At 44.7% G+C, this 19,693-nt stretch overlaps 1 protein-coding gene across 1 annotated transcript; it reads right to left on the reverse strand.

The window, feature by feature from the left end:
* Window positions 1-10,981: 10,981 nt before the first annotated feature.
* LOC115170268 (homeobox protein OTX2) lies at window positions 10,982-15,496 on the reverse strand. Its single transcript, XM_029726694.1, has 4 exons — window positions 15,351-15,496; window positions 13,613-13,828; window positions 12,801-12,952; window positions 10,982-12,466 (listed from the first exon to the last, which is right to left on the reverse strand). Exons 2-4 carry the CDS (start codon window positions 13,707-13,709, stop codon window positions 11,852-11,854), a joined length of 864 nt encoding a protein of 287 aa, XP_029582554.1. The 5' UTR covers window positions 13,710-13,828; window positions 15,351-15,496; the 3' UTR covers window positions 10,982-11,851.
* Between the last annotated feature and the right edge of the window lie 4,197 nt (window positions 15,497-19,693).

Genomic DNA, 19,693 nt, shown 5'->3' on the forward strand with positions numbered 1-19,693 from the left:
CCCCTCTTCAAAGGGGGAGATACTCTAGACCCAAACTGCTACAGACCTATATCTATCCTACCCTGCCATTGTAAGGTCTTCGAAAGCCAAGTTAACAAACAGATACCTACCATTTCGAATCCCACCGTACCTTCTCCGCTATGCAATCTGGTTTCAGAGCTGGTCATGGGTGCACCTCAGCCACGATGAAGGTCCTAAACGATATCATAACCGCCATCGATAAGAGACAATACTGTTCTGCCGTATTCATCAACCTGGCCAAGGTTTTCGACTCAGTCAATCACCACATTCTTATCGGCAGACTCAACAGCCTACATCTCTGACAGAGTTCAGTGTGTCAAATCAGAGGGCCTGGCAGTGGGGGTGCCACAGGGTTCAATTCTCTGGCCGACTCTCTTCTCGGTATACATCAATGATGTCGCTCTTGCTGCTGGTGATTCTCTGATCCACCTCTACGCAGACGACACCATTCTGTAAACTTCTGGCCCTTCTTTGGACACTGTGTTAACTAACCTCCAGACGAGCTTCAATGCCATACAACTCTCCTTCCATTGCCTCCAACTGCTCTTAAATGCAAGTAAAACTAAAAGCATGCTCTTCAACAGATGGCTGCCCGCACCTGCACGCCCGTCCAGCATCACTACTCTGGACAGTTCTGACTTAGAATATGTGGACAACTACAAATACCTAGGTGTCTGGTTAGACTGTAAACTCTCCTTCCAGACTCACATTAAACATCTCCAATCCAAAATCAAATCTAGAATCGGCTTCCTATTTCGCAACAAAGCATCCTTCACTCATGCTGCCAAACATACCCTTGTAAAACTGACCATCCTACTGATCCTCGACTTCGGCGATGTCATTTACAAAATAGCCTTCAACACTCTACTCAACAAATTGGATGCAGTCTATCACAGTGCCATTCATTTTGTCACCAAAGCCCCATATTCTACCCACCATTGCGACCTGTACGCACTCATTGGCTGGCCCTCGCTTCATACTCGTCGCCAAACCCACTGGCTCCAGGTCATCTGCAAGTCTTTGCTAGGTAAAGCCCCACCTTATCTCAGCTCACTCATCACCATAGCAGCACCCACCCATAGCACGCGCTCCAGCAGGTATATTTCACTGGTCACCCCCAAAGCCAATTCCTCATTTGGCCGCCTTTCCTTCCAGCTCTCTGCTGCCAATGACTGGAACGAACTGCAAAAATCACTGAAGTTGGAGACACATATCTCCCTCACTAGCTTTAAGCACCAGCTGTCAGAGCAGCTCACAGATCGCTGCACCTGTACATAGCCCATCTGTAAATAGCCCATCCAACTACCTCATCCCCATACTGTTATTTATTTATTTATCTTGCTCCTTTGCACCCCAGTATCTCTACTTGCACTTTCATCTTCTGCACATCTACCATTCCAGTGTTTAATTGCTATATTGTAATTACTTTGCCACCATGGCCTATTTATTGCCATACCTCCCTTATCTTACCTCATTTGCACACAATGTATATAGACTTTTTTTCTACTGAATTATTGACTGTATGTTTGTTTATTCCATGTGTAACTCTGTGTTGTTGTATGTGTCGAACTGCTTTGCTTTATCTTGGCCAAGTCGCAGTTGTAAATGAGAACTTGTTCTCAACTAGCCTACCTGGTTAAATAAAGGTGAAATAATTTTTTTAAATTAAAAAAATGGAAGAAGTATGGAACCACCAAGACTCTTCCAAGAGCTGGCCACCCGGCCAAACTGAACAATTGGGGGAGAAGGGCCTTTGTCAGGGAGGTGGCCAAGAACCTGATGGTCACTCTGACAGAGCTCCAGAGTTCCTTTGTGGAGATGGGAGAACCTTCCAGAAAGACAATTGAATTTAATCAATTTTAGTATAAGGCTGTAACGTAACAAAATGTGGAAAAAGTCAAGGGGTCTGAATACTTTCCAAATGCACTGTATAGTGTAAGAAAAGCTGTTTATTCTGCTGCCCATTCTACTAATCATAGTTTCATCAAAGTGCAACATTCAGTTAAATGCAAAGTTGCTGGACAAACATATTGCATATGATTTGGATAGTCTACATTTCCCGATGAGTGATTCCGAAATGTTGACATTGAATCATCTCAGAAACAATTCCCAGTGTTGATGATTTTGGGATAGATCTCTAATGACTAATCTTCCATTTATCCATGTAACGGGCTGCGTACAGGCGGCAGAGAGGTCAGGCGCAGGAGAGCGAAAACTGATTTACAACGGTGTCGTTTAATAAACATAAAACCACCATAAACAGAACAATCAATGAATGGGTCAAACAAAACCCGGTATCCACCAGCATAATTTACACAAGCACTACAAGAAACAATTCCAGACATGGGCATGGTGGGAACAGAGGGTTAACTTCTCTGGCCTAGGTGGGACGTGACCGTCCCACACTATTCAACAGCCATTGAAATAGCATGGCGCGAAATACAAAACATCAAAAATATCATAATTTCAATTTCTCAAACATACGACTATTTTACACCATTTTAAAGATACACTTCTCCTTAATGTAACCACATTGTCCGATTTCAAAAAAGGCTTTACAGCGAAAGCAAAACATTAGATTATGTTTGGAGAGTACATAGACAAAAATAACCACACAGCCATTTTCCAAGCAAGGATATATGTCACAAAAACCCAAAACACAGTTAAATGAAGCACTAACCTTTGACGATCTTCATCAGATGACACTCCTAGGACATCATATTACACAATACATGTATGTTTTGTTCGATAAAGTTCATTTTTATATCCAAAAACAGCATTTTACATTGGCGCGTGATGTTCAGAAAATGTATTCCCACCAAAACGTCCGGTGAATGTGCATGTCAATTTACAAAAATACTCATCATAAACGTTGACAAAATATATAACAATTATCTAAAGAATTATAGATAGACTACTCCTGGATGCAACCGCTGTGTCAGATTTTAAAATAGCTTTACGGAGAAAGCACATAGCTCGCCATCACAGCAAGCTATACAGACACCCGCCAAGTTCGGGGTCACCTAAACTCAGAATTAGTATTATAAATATTATTTTACCTTTGCTGATCTTCGTCAGAATGCACTCCCAGGACTGCTACTTCCACAAGAAATGTTGTTTTTGTTCGAAATAATCCATATTTATGTCCAAATACCTCCGTTTTGTTCGTGCGTACAGAGCACTATCCAAAGGCATAACGCGCGAGCGCGGTACCAGAGATGAAAAGTCTAAATGTTCCATTACCATTCTTAGAAGCATGTCAAACACTGTTTAAAATCAATCTTTATGGTATTTTTAACGTAAAAATGCGATAATATTCCAACCGGACAATAGCATATTCATTCAAGAAGAAAAAGCAGGAACGGCACGCTCACGGGACCGAGCATATCCAATCCCTTTGTCCTCAAGCAGTCCACTGATTGACTGAGCTACTATTCTCTGCCCAGTGACAGGAGAATGCTGAAAGAACTTTCTGAAGGCTGTTGACAGCCAATGAAAGCCTTAGGAAGTGCAACGTGACCCCACAGACACTGTAGTTTTGATAGAGATTCAAAAGAAGAACTACAATTCTCAGACTTTCCACTTCCTGGTTGGATTTTTCTCAGGTTTTTGCCTGCCATTTGAGTTCTGTTATACTCAAAGACACCATTTAAACAGTTTTAGAAACTTCAGAGTGTTTTCTATCCAAATCTACTAATAATATGCATATTCTAGTTTCTGGGCCAGAGTAGTAACCAGTTTAATTTGGGTGCGTTTTTCATCTGGCCGTGAAAATACTGCCCCCTATACTTTAAGAAGTTAAATAAACAACATGTAATTGATGGAATTGAAACCAGGTGTGAGGGAAGACAAGACAAAACCAATGGAAAATGAAAGGTGGATCGGCAATGGCTAGAAGGCCGGTGACTTCAAACGCCAAACGCCGCCCGAACTAGGAGAGGGACCGACTTCGGCGGAAGTCGTGACAGTACCCTCCCCCTTGACACGCGGCTCCAGCAGCGCGCCGACACTGGCCTCGGGGACGACCCGGAGGGCGAGGCGCAGGGCGATCCGGATGAAGACGGTGGAACTCCTGCAGCATTGAAAGGTCCAACACATCCTCGACCGGAACCCAGCACCTCTCCTCCAGACCATACCCCTCCCACTCCACGAGATACTGAAGGCCCCATCGCCTGGCGACTCAAATCCAGTATGGAGCGAACGGAGAACGCCGGGGCCCCCTCAATGTCCAGAGGGGGCGGAGGAACCTCCCGCACCTCAGACTCTTGGAGCGGACCAGCCACCACAGGCCTGAGGAGAGACACATGGAACGAGGGGTTAATACGGTAATTGGGTGGAAGTTGTAACCTATAACAAACCTCGTTCACTCTCCTCAGGACTTTAAATGGCCCCACAAACCGCACTGGAAGGGAGAGAGGTTAGTGGAGGAGTGGCGAAGCGAGTTCTGTGCCATCTCAGCCCAGGGCATGAACGCCATCCCACTCCCCCGGCCGGTCCTGGCAATAGGACCGCAGAAACCTGCCCACATCCTGGTTTACTCTCTCCACCTGCCCATTACTCTCGGGGTGAAACCCTGAAGTAAGGCTGATCGAGACCCCCAGACGTTCCATGAACGCCTTCCAGACCCTAGATGTGAACTGGGGACCTCGATCAGACAATATATCCTCAGGCATCCCGTAGTGCCGGAAGACGTGCGTAAACAATACCTCCGCAGTCTGTAGGGCCATAGGGAGACCGGGCAGAGGGAGGAAACGACAGGACTTAGAGAAACAATCCACAATGACCAGGATCGCGGTGTTACCCTGTGAGAGTGGAAGATCGGTCAGAAAATCCACTGACAGGTGTGACCAAGGTCGTTGTAGAACGGGTAAGGGGTGAAGCTTACCTATGGGCAGGTGCCTAGGAGCCTTACACTGGGCGCACACTGAGCAGGAGGAAACATAAACCCTCATGTCCTTAGCCAAGGTAGGCCACCGGTACCTCCCGCTCAAACAGCGCACTATCCAACTGATCCCAGGATGACCAGAGGAGGGTGACGTGTGGGCCCAATAGATCAACTGGTCACAAACAGCAGACGGGACGTACAGACGCCCAGCGGGACACTGGACGGGAGCGGGCTCTGCACGTAACGCCTGCTCAATGTCCGTGTCCAGCTCCCACACTACCGGCGCCACCAGGCAGGAGGCGGGGAGTATGGGAGTGAGATCCATGGGCCGCTCCTCTGTGTCATACAGCCGAGACAATGCGTCTGCCTTCACATTCTGGGAGCCTGGTCTGTAGGAAAGGGTAAACACAAAACGGGTGAAAAACATGGCCCACCTTGCCTGGCGAGGGTTCAGTCTCCTCGCCGCCCGGATGTACTCCAGATTACGGTGGTCAGTCCAGATGAGAAAAGGGTGTCTAGCCCCCTTAAGCCAATGTCTCCACGCCTTCAAGGCCTTGACGACAGCCAACAGCTCCGGTCCCCCACGTCATAGTTTCGCTCCGCCGGGCTGAGCTTCTTCGAAAAGAAGGCACAGGGGCGGAGCTTTGGTGGCGTACCCGAGCGCTGAGAGCACAGCTCCTATCACAGCCTCGGACGCGTCCACCTCTACTATGAACGCTAAAGAGGGATCCGGATGGGCCAGCACGGGATCCGAGGTAAAGAGAGCCCTCAGGTGACTAAAAGCCCTGTCCGCCTCAGCTGACCACTGCAAGTGCACCGGGCCCCCCTTCAGCAGTGAGGTAATTGGAGCCGCTACCTGACCAAAACCCCGGATAAACCTCCGGTAGTAGTTGGCAAACCCTAAGAACCGCTGCACTTCCTTTACCGTGGTGTGAGTCGGCCAATTACGCACGGCTGAAATGTGGTCACTCTCCATCTCCACCCCTGAGGTGGAAATGCGATACCCTAGGAAAGAGACGGACTGCTGGAAGAACAGGCATTTCTCAGCCTTGAAGTACAGGTCATTCTCCAGCAGGCGACCAAGCACCCTGCGCACCAGGAACACATGCTCGGCGAGTGTAGCGGAGTATATCAAAATTTCATCAATATACACCACTACACCCTGCCCGTGCAGGTCCCTGAAAATCTCGTCTACAAAGGCTTGGAAGACTGATGGTGCATTCATCAACCCGTACGGTATGACGAGGTACTCATAGTGCCCTGGGGTGGTACTGAAAGCCGTCTTCCACTCGTCTACCTCCCGGATACGCACCAGGTTGTAAGCGCTCCTGAGATCTAGTTTGGTGAAGAAGCGCGACCCGTGCATTGACTCAATCGCTGTTGCTATGAGTGGTAGCGGGTAACTATACTTCACAGTGATCTGGTTCAGACCTCGATAGTCAATACACGGCACAGCCCTCCCTCCTTCTTCTTCACAAAAAAGAAACTCGAGGAGGCGGGTGAAGTGGAGGACCGAATGTACCCCTGACACAGGGATTCGGAGACATATGTTTCCATAGTCTCCGTCTCCGCCTGTGAGAGAGGATACACGTGACTCCTGAGAAGTGCAGCGTCTACCAGGAGATTTATCGCACAATTGCCCCGTCGATGGGGTGGTAATTGAGTCGCCTGAAGGCAAGAGCCAAATCAGCATATTCAGGGGGAATGGAGACCTGGTCTGAACTCTCCACCGTAGTAGCACCAGCGGAAACCCCTAAACACCTCCCCGAGCACTCTCCCGACCACCCTGTGAGAGCCCTCTGTGGCCAAGAAACAGTGGGGTTATGACAAGTTAACCAGGGTAGGCCTAGCACCACGGGAAATGCAGGAAAGTCAATAAGGAAGAGACTAATTCTCTCCTTGTGACCCCCCTGCGTCACCATGCCCAGAGGAGCAGTGACCTCCATAATCAACCCTGACCCTAATGGTCGACTATCTAAGGCGTGAACAGGGAAGAGCACAGCCACGGGAACAAAGGGGATCCCTAAACTATGGGCGAACGCTCTATCAATAAAATTCCCAGCCGCGCCTGAATCGCCGAGCGCCTTATGCTGGGAATGCGGGGAAAACTCAGGGAAAGTGACATACACAAACACATGTGCAACAGAGGGCTCTGGGTGAGAATGGTGCCGGCTCACCTGGGGTGACGCCAGAGCGCCCTGCCTGCTGCCTCGATACCTAGAGGAACCAACCCGGCACCGACCGGCAGAGTGACCTCTGCGGCCACAGATGGTGCACGAGCTGGAACCCCCTCCGGTCTCCCTGCGCACCGCCCCTCCCAGCTCCATGGGTATCGGAGAGGGGGTGCGTGAGGATGGAACCAACAGACCCCGATCTGAACGTCCGCGGGTAGCCAGCAGGTTGTCCAGCCGGATTGACAGGTCCACAAGCTGGTCGAACGTGAGAGTGGTGTCTCTGCAGGCCAACTCCCGACGGACGTCCTCGCGCAGACTACAGCGATACTGGTCGATCAAGGCCCTGTCGTTCCATCCCGCGCCGGCAGCCAGGGTCCGAAACTCCAAGGCGAACTCTTGTGCGCTCCTCGTCCCCTGCCTCAGATGGATGAGGCGCAGGTAAACTCCTCAAATTGGTCCAACGCCGTATCTCCCTCTCTCCACACGGCGTTGGCCCACTCCAGGGCTTTCCCGGTGAGGCACAAGACGAGGATGGACACCCTCTCACGGCCCGAAGGAGCCGGGTGGACGGTTGCCAGGTACAAGTCCAGTTGTAATAGGAACCCCTGGCAGTTCGCAGTCGTCCCATCGTATTCCTGGGGCAGAGAGCGGCGAATCCCACTGGGACCAGGAGAAGGAGTGCTTAGTGGAGACCGCGGTTGTGCTGGTGGAGGCGATGGGAGAACTACCTGTCTCTCCCTGCGGTCCATTGTCTGGTCAACGAGGTCCATGGCAGTGCCAAGATGGTGGAGCATTGCTTCATGCTCCCGGACACGCTCTTCCACCCCTATACCCGGGGTACCTGCTCCTGCTGACTCCATAGGTTTGGTCCAGAATTATGTAACGGCAGGAGAGCGAAAAGTGATTTACAACGGTGTCGTTTAATAAACATAAAACCACCGTAAACAGAACAATCGATGACTGGGTCAAACAAAACCCGGTATCCACCAGCATAATGTACACAAGCACTACAAGAAACAATTCCGGACAAGGACATGGGGGGAACAGAGGGTTAAATACACAACATGTAATTGATAGAATTTAAACCAGGTGTGAGGGAAGACAAGACAAAACCAATGGAAAATGAAAGGTGGATCGGAGATGGCTAGAAGGCCGGTGACTTCGACCACCGGACACAGATACCATTCTACAATACCAAATTAGTATGGATTTCTCTAGAAGCAGTGACAATGATTGGATCAATAACAGACGTTCAACAAGTGCTACTTGGCTTCAACAAGTCGTGACAGGGCTTTGATGAATCTGCTGCTTCTTTTCAATCATCTCAATTTATAATATTTTTTGGGGGTGGGGGGCCTCCGTTTATACAGGCAGCCTAATTCTGATATGTTTCCACTAATTGGTCTTTGAAAAATCTGGGCCTCGTTTCCTAGAGCCTTCGTAGTGTTAAGATCATCGTTAGAACCATCTTACGATGTATCTTTAGTAGCCTAGCGGATCTGTTGCCCAGAGCCTTCGTTAGTAATGTTGCTCTTAAGAACGAACCTTTGCACATCTACAAGTGATCCAGACAAGTCGAAGAGCAGTCAAAGTGCATCGTTGGGTGTTTTTTGCCCTCCGCGTCAATTTATTCACAGAAGTTCTCCGCTAAACACAGGCTACCTAGCCTAAACCTAAACATCTTTATTCTATCTGTCTGACCGACCGCTGATAACTTCAGAACGAAGTTGACTACAAATACAACGTTGCCAAAGTATTTGCAATTGTTACAAACAAGTGAAAGATAAAACAATGCATCAAATGAAAACCAAGATGACTGCATTACAATACAAATAGGCTACATGGGTGTCGGCTATATATTTCAATTATATCTGTAATTTTTGCCTCAATATGTTTAATGCTGTGACAATATGTGCTCAATGATGTGCCCAACTTGTGATTTAGTAGTTTATTATTTGTGTAAGCATAATAAGCCTCAATATTTTCAGCCATTGGTGGTAATATCTCTCTAGGAGCTGATCCGTCGTCAGTACTGTAGAATAATTAGAATGTTAAGGTAAGATTTGAGTGGAGAAGGCTGATCCTGAGAGAAGCGTTGCTTTTCTGTCGATACTATCAGTAGGGTCTAACGACTCACTTAGCGAAGGTTCTCTCTACATGCTTGTTTGTAAAACACTTAAAATGTTGGCTCGTAATTAACGATGCAACAGCTACGATCATGGTAATGCTCATGTTACATCGCAACTGGGAAACGAGGAGCAGAATTGGGCTGCCTGCAAACTCTACTCAGTCCTGGATGTGCAATACATATTGGCCCGGTTTCTCGATTGCAATGGAATTTAGGCTTACAAGTGTTTAAAAGATGCATCTTTCCTACAACGGCACATCATGAAATATAAGCAAAAATGATAGACAGCTAAATTGAATTAACATAACATTGATTTCAATACCATTCAAATATATAGGTCTATGTAGCCTATACTGTATTTATATTTTAATACAGTCTTCTCGGTTTTCATTTGAAGTCAGTATATCCTTCGTTTGTCAGACAAAGAAATGGCCAATTTTGTATTTGTAGTCACTGTCACTTTCGTTCTGAAGTTGTAGGTGTTCACTTAAAGACAGATAAACATATTGATTTTGTGGTTAGCGGAGATCTTCTGTGTATAAAGTTACGCGGAAGGGCAAAAAAGCATCTAACGAGGTACTTAGCTGTTTTACGAGTGGTCTGAGCAGACGTTAAATAACGAGCGTTTTCAAGAGCAACTATAGCAACGATGGTTTTAGGAAAGAGCTAGGAGATTTGGTTCTAAAGATGAATTTAGCCTTAAGATGCTTTTGGCAAACCGGGACCTGATGTTTTGGATTGAATTGCATTTCAAAATCGCATTTCCCATTTGAAAGTATAGACCTTTACATTTTGATGATCATAATGCTGATATTGACTAAATCTAATTGCATATAAATATTGTTAATTATACAATATATGAATATATCATCATAGCGTGATGTCCACGCAGTAAAAATGCAGTGAAATCGATACCTTGATTGTTGTTGGCTTTTTATTCGACCACTGCACGCTATGATTATGGGGGGGTCCACATTCTAGGCATAAACTGAGATTCTATATTCTACAAAAATAATGTAAAAAGGTCAATTCCCCTCTCCTAAATAATTACAAAATGCAGCAGAATATATTATTTTCTCCTCTTTTATCTATTAAATGAGACCTGCATAGGCCTCTCTGAGTTTGATTTTAGGAGGACTGGTCTAATAAGAAACCGTTGGCCTTTTACCTAACGTGCTTTTATACTGTATTTATTTTAGATTTCCTGTATGTGTTGATTGGTGAATTTAATGGTAATTCTGACAAACACATAGCATAGGCCTATTTTCAGTTGGTAAAATGTGGATTTTCCTCGCCTGATTTGCTGACATCCAAGGGGGTCTTTTGTAAAGCTTTAAAAACGTATTCCTTTATAACAGACACGTTTAGTGGGAATGTGAATGTTGGTGACTGGGGGAGTCTTGGAAAGCGGCTTCGGGGGAACTGGACAGTTCCGTCAGTGAAATGTTGGATTATCCTCCCTGCAAAACGGGATTAACATTGCTTTCCCAGTCTGCACATTCCTGCTTCTGACACTTGAAATAGTATGTGTGTGTGTGTGTGTGCGTGCGTGCGTGCGTGTATGCTTGTGCGTATGTGTGTGTGCACCTTGGCTTGAATTCAAATATAATTTTTGTTGAGTAATAGGCCTGTTCATCATGTTTTATGTAATATGTATTATTTTCTCTAAAACTCAGATGTGTTGACAGAACAAAATGACAATATCAAGGCTATTGATGAATAACTAGAAAGAAAAAAACATGGTTTTAAGAAGTTAAACAGGCGACAATGGGGAATCAGTTCAAACGTTCTTTATTTTGTGTTTAGCCTTTTCATAGCAGTTTGGCATAACAACATTGAGCTGTATTTGGTCATTGATGGACACTGATGTTTCAGGCAACTTTGCTGCTCATTGACTCGGCCACTCACACTGTTTGCAAACTCCCTATTTCAACTAATATTTCATCGTAATAATTTATCATACTTAAACATTTTTTAAAAACTATTCAATTCACAGCTGGGTGATCGCAGATGCGAACCTCGGAATTGCATACGGGTACAAGGAATCACAGTCTCAAAAAGCTAACACAAATAGAAAATGCCAAAACACTTAGGGGACATTTATGAGCACACGCATACTGGTTGATTGTCTGTTGGAACTAGTGTCTTATAAACATTTTTCATAAATTAAATAGTGCATCCAGGTTCGCCTCACAGGCGCGCACACGCACGCACACACGCACACAATGCTTTGATCAAAGGGCCCCTTTAGTTTGCCAACCAAGAGGAAAGGATCGGGGAGTCGTAAGAAGCTTATGGAAAGCTGACCCATTCCACGCGCTTAGCCAAGGATTGCAGCTTCTCTTGATCATTTTCTTCTTGGGCAACAACACTTTTGTTCCATGTCCTTGATCAAAGTTAAAGAGAGTTCACTGAATTTTCAAGAAGTTAACTCAGCAGTTGTTACGCTGTCAGACAGACGAAGCGGCAGCTCCTCTCCTCTCACACTGCTGCTGTTCGGGGTAATAGTTTGATGCCCAGGACCAGCCATTGGAAAACGATGCCTTTCGCCGACTCATTCCCTGCCAACCTATCTGGCCCACCGGATTGACTGACGTTTATTTCACCACATTGTGAAAATATAATGTCACTCACTCATTCTTCTCACAACACCTGAAATTTCCACGAGGACTGGTCTTTGTAATCCAAACAGTCTGTGTTGAAGTTGAGTTTCCAGGCCGCGGCCTGGTCCTTGTAATCCAGGCAGTCTGTGGGACCACTGAAGCTCAGTCCCGCTGCCCCATACCCTGGCGTGGAGAGGGACGAAGGCGGGCTCAGGTGGCTGGAGACCCCGTTGCTGCCCATGGGGCTCATGGTGGAGCCCGCCGCGGAGAGCTGGTGGTGCATAGGCGCCAAGTAAGATCCGCAGTCCATCCCGCTGAAATACGATGAGGATCCGGTGTAGCCTTGGCTGTATCCGGACGCCTGGGTGTAGGTCATCGGGTAAGACCGTTGCATACAAGAGGAGGAGGTAGAGAGTGGGTCAGAGAGCGGGGAGATGGAGGCCGGGCTCCAGATGGACACCGGGGCAGTACTGCTGCTTACGAGCGGGATTGAGGTGCTGGGGGGCGGTGTGAACTGGCCGCTGGCACCGCTCTCGGAGCTGGCTTCTCTCATTGGGGAACTTCTCTTTTTGACGGGTTTGGTCTTGCTCTGCGCGCCGCTCTGGGACTGTTGTGCCTGCTGGCGACACTTCGCCCTTCGGTTTTTAAACCATACCTGGAAGAATAATTAATGTGTTGAATTGTAGTAATAAAATGGAGAGGATGCTCAGACAGTTTATTTATCACCCCATGAACGCTAAAAAATGTGTTGTAGCGTTCTATTCATGTTTAATTTCAATACAGTTTGCCATAGTGGATGCAAAAGAAGAGGCTCGTAGGACTGTCCACTGGGGGATGAACACTCCATCAATTATCAGAGTGGAGAAGACACGCTCTGAAGTGCGTTCTGGGTGCTTGACTACTCAAGTTCAAATTAACGAGCTGTGTAAGTGGCCTTGACTCAAAACCCGGATGAAAGTGTGTGTTTACTCAAAAGCATAGGGACTCACCTGAACACGAGACTCAGGTAAATTGATCTTCAGAGCCACCTCCTCGCGCATAAAGATGTCTGGGTAGCGGGTCTTGGCGAACAAGTTCTCCAGAATGTCCAGCTGGGCGCGCGTAAAGGTCGTCCTCTCGCGCCTCTGTTTACGAGGGGCGCCTGTGTGAGAAAAGGTCTGTTCGTTAAGTCAACATTAAGTGGCCTACTTTACAAATACAAACAGGTTATTGCTTTAGGAGAAAAACATTGTTTTATCCTATATGGGCTAATCAATGTGTCTTGTCAACTGTAGCCTATCCAATAGGCCTAAAGTTGCAATTTTGATCATGGGCAGTTAGGCTATGTTTAGATGGATAAATCGTTTTCCAGTTGATATTTCAGACAGGAATATTTTTCTTTGCTCAGATCTCTTTTTGCAAACGTTTCCAAGACATGATTCTTGTTAGTTAAGGATCATTAATAATTGACATGTAGTACACCCCACGAGGACCAGAAGAATATTGTAGCGTTTAATGTACAACATTATCCCCTCGTAGTTTAGATAATTCACTACAGACATAAGCAAGATGAGAATGTTTATAAAGCCAATGGCAAATTATATCGAAAACACAACTTTCGAATAAATTATAATTCCAAGTCTACAGTAGTATATATTTGTAACTTGTTTTTATCTTATCGTTATCAGTTCATTTAATCATCATTTCGTAAGAAATAGACGAGACAATAAACAAATCAAATCTATGCAATAGACCTAAGCCATTTGAGGTGATTTCATTATTTCATGGTTGTTTGTGTAAGAAATGTCTTCCATGACCTCACCTGGATAGCCGATAGACGGGTGGAGCAGGTCCATTCCGGAGGCAGACAAACTCAGACCGTTGACTGTGTACTGCGGCTGCTTCAGATAAGACATCATTCTAGCCTCCGATCGAAGGGCAAAGTTGCAGAGAATTTTGAAAACAAAAATGCGTTGAAAAGTACCCTTTTTAGTTTAGTCCTCAAGTGTTGGATTCTTCTCAATTCTTCTGCCGAAACCTGAACAGAACACAACAGGAAAGAGAGAGAGGGTGGTTTTGGTTAAAGGACAAGTCCTTGGTTATTCGTTGGAGGCGTTACGCGCTCTTTACGCAGCGAGGTGAATTTAAAAAATGAGCGTCGTCCTGCACCGCCAGCGCTCTTAAAGCAGATCGGAGACCCCCAGCTGTCCTTGTGGACTGAGGATCCTCTGTCTGTCTTACAAACGTTTGCGCCACTACCCCCCACCCCTCACACACACACCACCACCATCACCACCACATCCCACCACCACCAAAAACATCCCATCATTTCAGCACGCCTTCTTCGAGAACAAAAACATTGTCGTTAAAATGCGCACACACATTGGGCCCCAACAAGGCAAGGCGCACCATTAGCATAGTACCCACAGGTTAGCATCAGCTAATTGTCTCCAGTATAGACGGCATGATAGGGGGCCATTTGCAAAGACAAAGCCCACTGTTGACCAGATAAATAATGCTGATGACAAAAGAGCCGTTGGCGACAAAAAAAGAGAGACAATACTGTAAACCCAGCGCTCTACATATTCAGGCAATTAAACTACCACAGCATCTTACATTCTATCTATAGAATGTGTCTGCTGAAAGGGCGAAATCCCTTCTACATTTAAATGTGAACGGCAATTTAGCAAAATTACGAGAAACTTGGGGAAACTGTTCCATAATTGTAATTCGAGCCGATATTATTGACACTCCCTGGGCGATTTCTACCTAATTAATAGCTCCCGGTAATTAGATTTAGGTGATGAGACTATCGAAGAGTGTTGATTAGCAAAAACCACTTTATCTTAATCTAAGCAAACAAGCACTTGCTCCGCAACTAAGAACCGATCACATTTATCTCATTCGGTGGAGAGTCTCTTTTTAGAGAGAGTTCTTTCCTATAATAAAACAATATTCTACAATAAATGAAAATGTTCCCTTCATAAATTCAACAACATCGTATTTGATATTAAATGTAGCCTACACTGGTAGGTCTAATAAGCCCTCAATAATCCTTATGTACATTTGTTAGGAAGAACCAACAATCTAGCCATCAATCACCCAGAAAGGAAACAATGTATTTTCCCACTATCCACTTGAATGGTGTTGAAACAAACATTATGTGGGTAGTAATTATTAGACTATCTGCCTAATAATATAGCCCAGGCCTATACATTTTGACCCAAACGGCAAACAATATTTCCAAGCGTCATATTGATCTAGTACACTTTTATTGTACATTTCAAAGAGACCTACATTGAAATTACATTTAAAGTTTGGCCTATAAAAAAAACTACAAATACAAAAACACAAACACAGGATCGCACGGTGTAGTGTATTACAATGTGATAATACCTAAGGATGCATGTCTGTTTATTTATGAAAGGATAGGCTTATAAAACGTTTTGCCAATCAAATAGCCTACATTTAGCAAATCATAAGTTGTTACATTCAAGTTGATAGTTGGAATGTTTCGTTGTAGCCTATGGTCCTTTAGATTGGAACCAATCTGCTCCTACCTGTAGAATCGAAGATGCAACTGCGAGTTCCCTCCTCCTCTCGTGCACGTATCCCAATAGGAGACTTCATACGTTTTTATATGTAACGGCCACCGGTCTCAATCTGTCACTTTTTTTCACCCAGACCCATCTACCGGTTGCTCCACATCCGTTCAATAATAATTACCCTGTCCGAGAATTAATTATTATTGCCCACAAGTTAAAAAAAAAAAAAATTCACAAAGTTTTTAAAAAGAAATGAACGAGATAATCCGTACGGCACGCGCTGCCCTGATTACAGGACGCTAGCCGCGACTCCGCGCGCTCCGCATTCGGGCTGATTAATTTTCTGCGTCACGAAAATAAAACAAAGACTGGCATTGTATTTATTAAGCCAGCTGACTGCCAGACAACCTCCCCCAACCTCACTCACTTTCCCAAACTGATACAGGCTGCATCATAATAACAACAACAATAATAATAGGCTAATAATAATATGAAATATAGGCCTAATATAATAATAATAATAATAATATGCGAATATGAGAAGAAGAAAAAGAAGAAGAATCTTATTATCATTAAGTTAACAGAGTGACATTTAAAAATATATATATTTTAACTGCAAATGCAGGGTTTTCAACAGTTCAGTTGGGCTTTCCCAGCAGGCAACAAACTATAAAACCATCACTGAGTGGACATTCTTCTCAATCAACATCCATAAACAACATTTTCGTCTTGATGAATATGGGTTACAGCATGCTCTGAGTTGTCCTCCTGCAGCCCATTATGCCAGTGGCTGTATTGCCTCCAGTGTAGCCGCCATGGCCAGAGAGCAAGAGAGGTGAGGGGTGGGAAAAGTTTCTTTTTAAACACGCCTCCACAATTATCGTTCAATGCGGAGGTATTTCCATCACAAAGAGCACTTGGTACTATTGAAAGATCAGAAATTACACGATAGAGATACGCAGGCCTATATAAGATGCTTGGAAATTACTAGCACGGTTAGCACAAATAAGATGGGCCGAAGAATGCAAAAGAGGAAAAGAGGAAATTGGTAAAACAGAGATAGCCAATACAGTTCTATGGATGGATGAAATGGAAATAACTGTATAGAATGTTACTCTGGCAAACAGAATATGTCCTTATTAATCATTCTCTGGGCAATATATTGCTTAATATTTAGATGATATGCTACAGAGCGAGTGCTGATCATTTTAACCAGAGGGAGATTTGCTAAATAACCCTGACAGCTAATGGAATAAGCGAGGGAAATTATGTGGAGTGATGTTGAACGTTTCCATTCGACGTTGGTCTCCTGAAATAGGCTACCAATGGGCTGATTAAAACATGTATTTTGGATTTGTTGTGACTGTCCTCACCGCAGCCCATAACATGTCATGGTTATCAGTGTCATTAAAAATACCACCTCGGTCTCCTGAGTAGAGCTCGTGGCCCCAATGAACGAGCGCACCGCTGCGCCTCTATCTTCGTGGCAAAGGTGAGGATGACTAGCGAATAGCAATCTAACTATTAATAATAGCAATAACGTTTCACACAAATTAACCAGTCCCGCTGTACATTAGGGCAAAGAGCATTACTCGAGTTATTGTCGTTCGTGATTTTTAGCCTAATCGGTTTCGTTTTGTTGTTTTTCTTCTGTTTTATTTAAACTAGTTTGAACCAAAAATGATTTTATAGATAATGTTAGCAAAATGATTATTGTTATGCAAGCATACATGTTTGTTAGTCGACTGCACTGATTTATTTATAAGTGGTGAAGTTCTAGCCAGGCCTCGCCGCGAGGAAGGGGAATATACATTCTTGGGGACATGACTGTCACGGTTTGGTAAATGTAACCCTCTCAGGGAGATTTAAAATCTCTGGCACACGCAGCACCCCTCATCGCTCTCTCTCTCTCTCTCTCTCTCTCTCTCTCTCTCTCTCTCTCGCTCTCTCTCTCTCTCTCTCTCTCTCTCTCTCTCTCTCTCTCTCTCTCTTTCAAACAACACCCTTCTCGCACATATTCACACATCATGTGCCTGCTATTCCCTCAGAAATAATATCCTTCATCCTATTTTATAAAAAAAAGTATAAATAATTCCCTTTCCAGTCAAAATATATATTTTCTTGCTCACTGTCATTTTAGCTTTTTACATTTCGAGAGAGAAAAACCTATTTTGGGATATTTCAATAGGCTTTTTCAAGAACGAATTCACACAGCTTATCTGTGAATACAACCGCTACTTTTGTTTCTCTTCACCCACGCCCCCCCCCCCCACTCCTCCCTTTTCCCTCCCCCTCTCCCATTTTTGTCCTAGGGGACAGGTTGCGTTTTGGTGGGGATTAGCGTCTGAATTTGATTAGCCAGCAAGCTAATTGTTACCAGTGCTCTTTTCACTGTCTAGTTGTCACTGCATTGGTAGCAGCCTACGTTTAGGTGCAACATTTTCTGCAAAATAATAGCCTTAGTCTACTCGTAATTTCTCTATCTCTTTTTTAAGCGCCTATCGGCCTACTCCTTAAATGTGAAATTTAATCGTGGTTTATTGAATGATGCCTGAATAACTTTATGTGAAAAGTGAAAACTAAGTAGTGTTATTATACGAGTTAGCCGGTGTTTATGACCATCTGCTATATGAATAAATGCAGTAAACTAAATCAATGGAGGTCAGGCCCCTGAACCAGTCTGGTTTGCAAGAGTGTGGTCTCTAGAAACTAAACATTAGGCTGTAGGCCTCAAATTCAAGCTTTCAAACGCTTTCAATTTCAAGTGAAATATGGAATGCTATTCAATTTATTATCGCCTATAGTCCTTCGCCTTCATTATATTTTGAAGAGAACCCTAAATGATTAAATAAACAACTAATATCTCTAATATTTCGTTTCCCATGTCTCTCAGATGAGTGAAGCCATATTGCTCGTGGCTCACGCTGTCTCCTTTCATCTCGAGCTCTGATACATAATTCATCGGTAAATATCGCATAGCCCCGGGGAGCGCTCGAGCTAAACGGGGCTCTGATTGTAAAAGGTGAACGCGCTTGTTAACGTCTGTGGCAATATGCCCTCCCTCTGACTCCCGTCCAATTGAAGGAGTCACGGTTTCTCCTGCTGCTAGGGAGAACGAATTGGGGACTTTAAGAGTCGTGGGACTGGGGATGGCTCAAAGTAAAGCTCCATACATGCATGATAGGGTCCCAGTCAGCTGTATCTAATGTATTACTGCTATTATAATAATAATAATAATAATATACTAATAACAGTGTTATTACTCATCACTATAAATACATTTATCAATATATTGTTGTCTTATATGGTTTGAAGAACACATTCAATATATTGTATACTAAATCCATATCAATGATGTCATAGTTCAGTTCAATGTCATTCAGCTGTCCAGCTCGAGGTCAGATCGATGTCTTGGCCTACTCACTCACCCCATCTGTCACACACACACACACACACACACACACACACACACACACACACACACACACACACACACACACACACACACACACACACACACACACACACACACACACACACACACACACACACACACACACACACCATCTGCAACATACAGCTACAATGTTATGACTTTATTGATGAACATGTTGGCGACATAAAAGTATTCAAAGTATTGATAGGACGGCATAAATATTGAGTCGTCAATACAGCAGGTGGTTACATTGAAACGCAGTAGTTATGAAGCTTTAGTATCTGTTACTCATTCCGTTTCCAGCTTCTGATTGACTCATTCTATCATTGTCCTCTTCACTGCCACTCAGGTAAGCTCAGGTGAGAATGTATTCATTACTGGTTCCTACCATTAAGACTGTTCTTACATTGTCAACTTACCTAGCAAAAGTAGAAAAGTCATCCATCTTTTCTCCCCTTTGCAGTCTCCCTAACTACAGGGGTGGAGTCAGATGATTGACAGATAGGCCCAAGGGACTAATTCAAACTACTAGCAATTACTTCTACTATTATTAGGTGATTAGTTGGGAGATCTTATAGCCACAACATTACTCAAAATACAGAAAAATACATATATTAAGAAGATAACTATATATACATAATAAACATCATCCATACGAGTGTCTGTGGGAGGTTGGAATACCTCGTCCTGCTGGTACCTCGTTAACCTCCCAGGGCTTGTGGGTAGTGTTATGCCCACGAGAGGCCTTAAACCTGGGCAGTAGTTTTCAGGTTCTGGTCCCTGGAGGGCCAGGACCCCCAGAGTGAGAGGGAGGGGGAGGGATGGAGGAGGGCCAAACAAAACACACCCTGATATCCTGACAGCAAACAGCCCTACTGACGCTTAGCATCTGGAGGCAATGACCCCCCCCCCCACACACGCA

This window comes from Salmo trutta, chromosome 1 (assembly GCF_901001165.1).
Source record: "Salmo trutta chromosome 1, fSalTru1.1, whole genome shotgun sequence".
In the NCBI taxonomy this organism is placed as follows: Eukaryota; Metazoa; Chordata; class Actinopteri; order Salmoniformes; family Salmonidae; genus Salmo; species Salmo trutta.

Excerpts from the sequence above, each read along its gene's own strand:
- LOC115170268 (XM_029726694.1), bottom strand. The coding sequence starts at position 13,709 with ATGATGTCTTATCTGAAGCAGCCGCAGTACACAGTCAACGGTCTGAGT. Across the intron at positions 12,953-13,612 it reads CCCGTCTATCGGCTATCCAG|GCGCCCCTCGTAAACAGAGG; the intron begins GTGAGGTCATGG and ends TTTCTCACACAG. Across the intron at positions 12,467-12,800 it reads TACCTGAGTCTCGTGTTCAG|GTATGGTTTAAAAACCGAAG; the intron begins GTGAGTCCCTAT and ends TTATTCTTCCAG.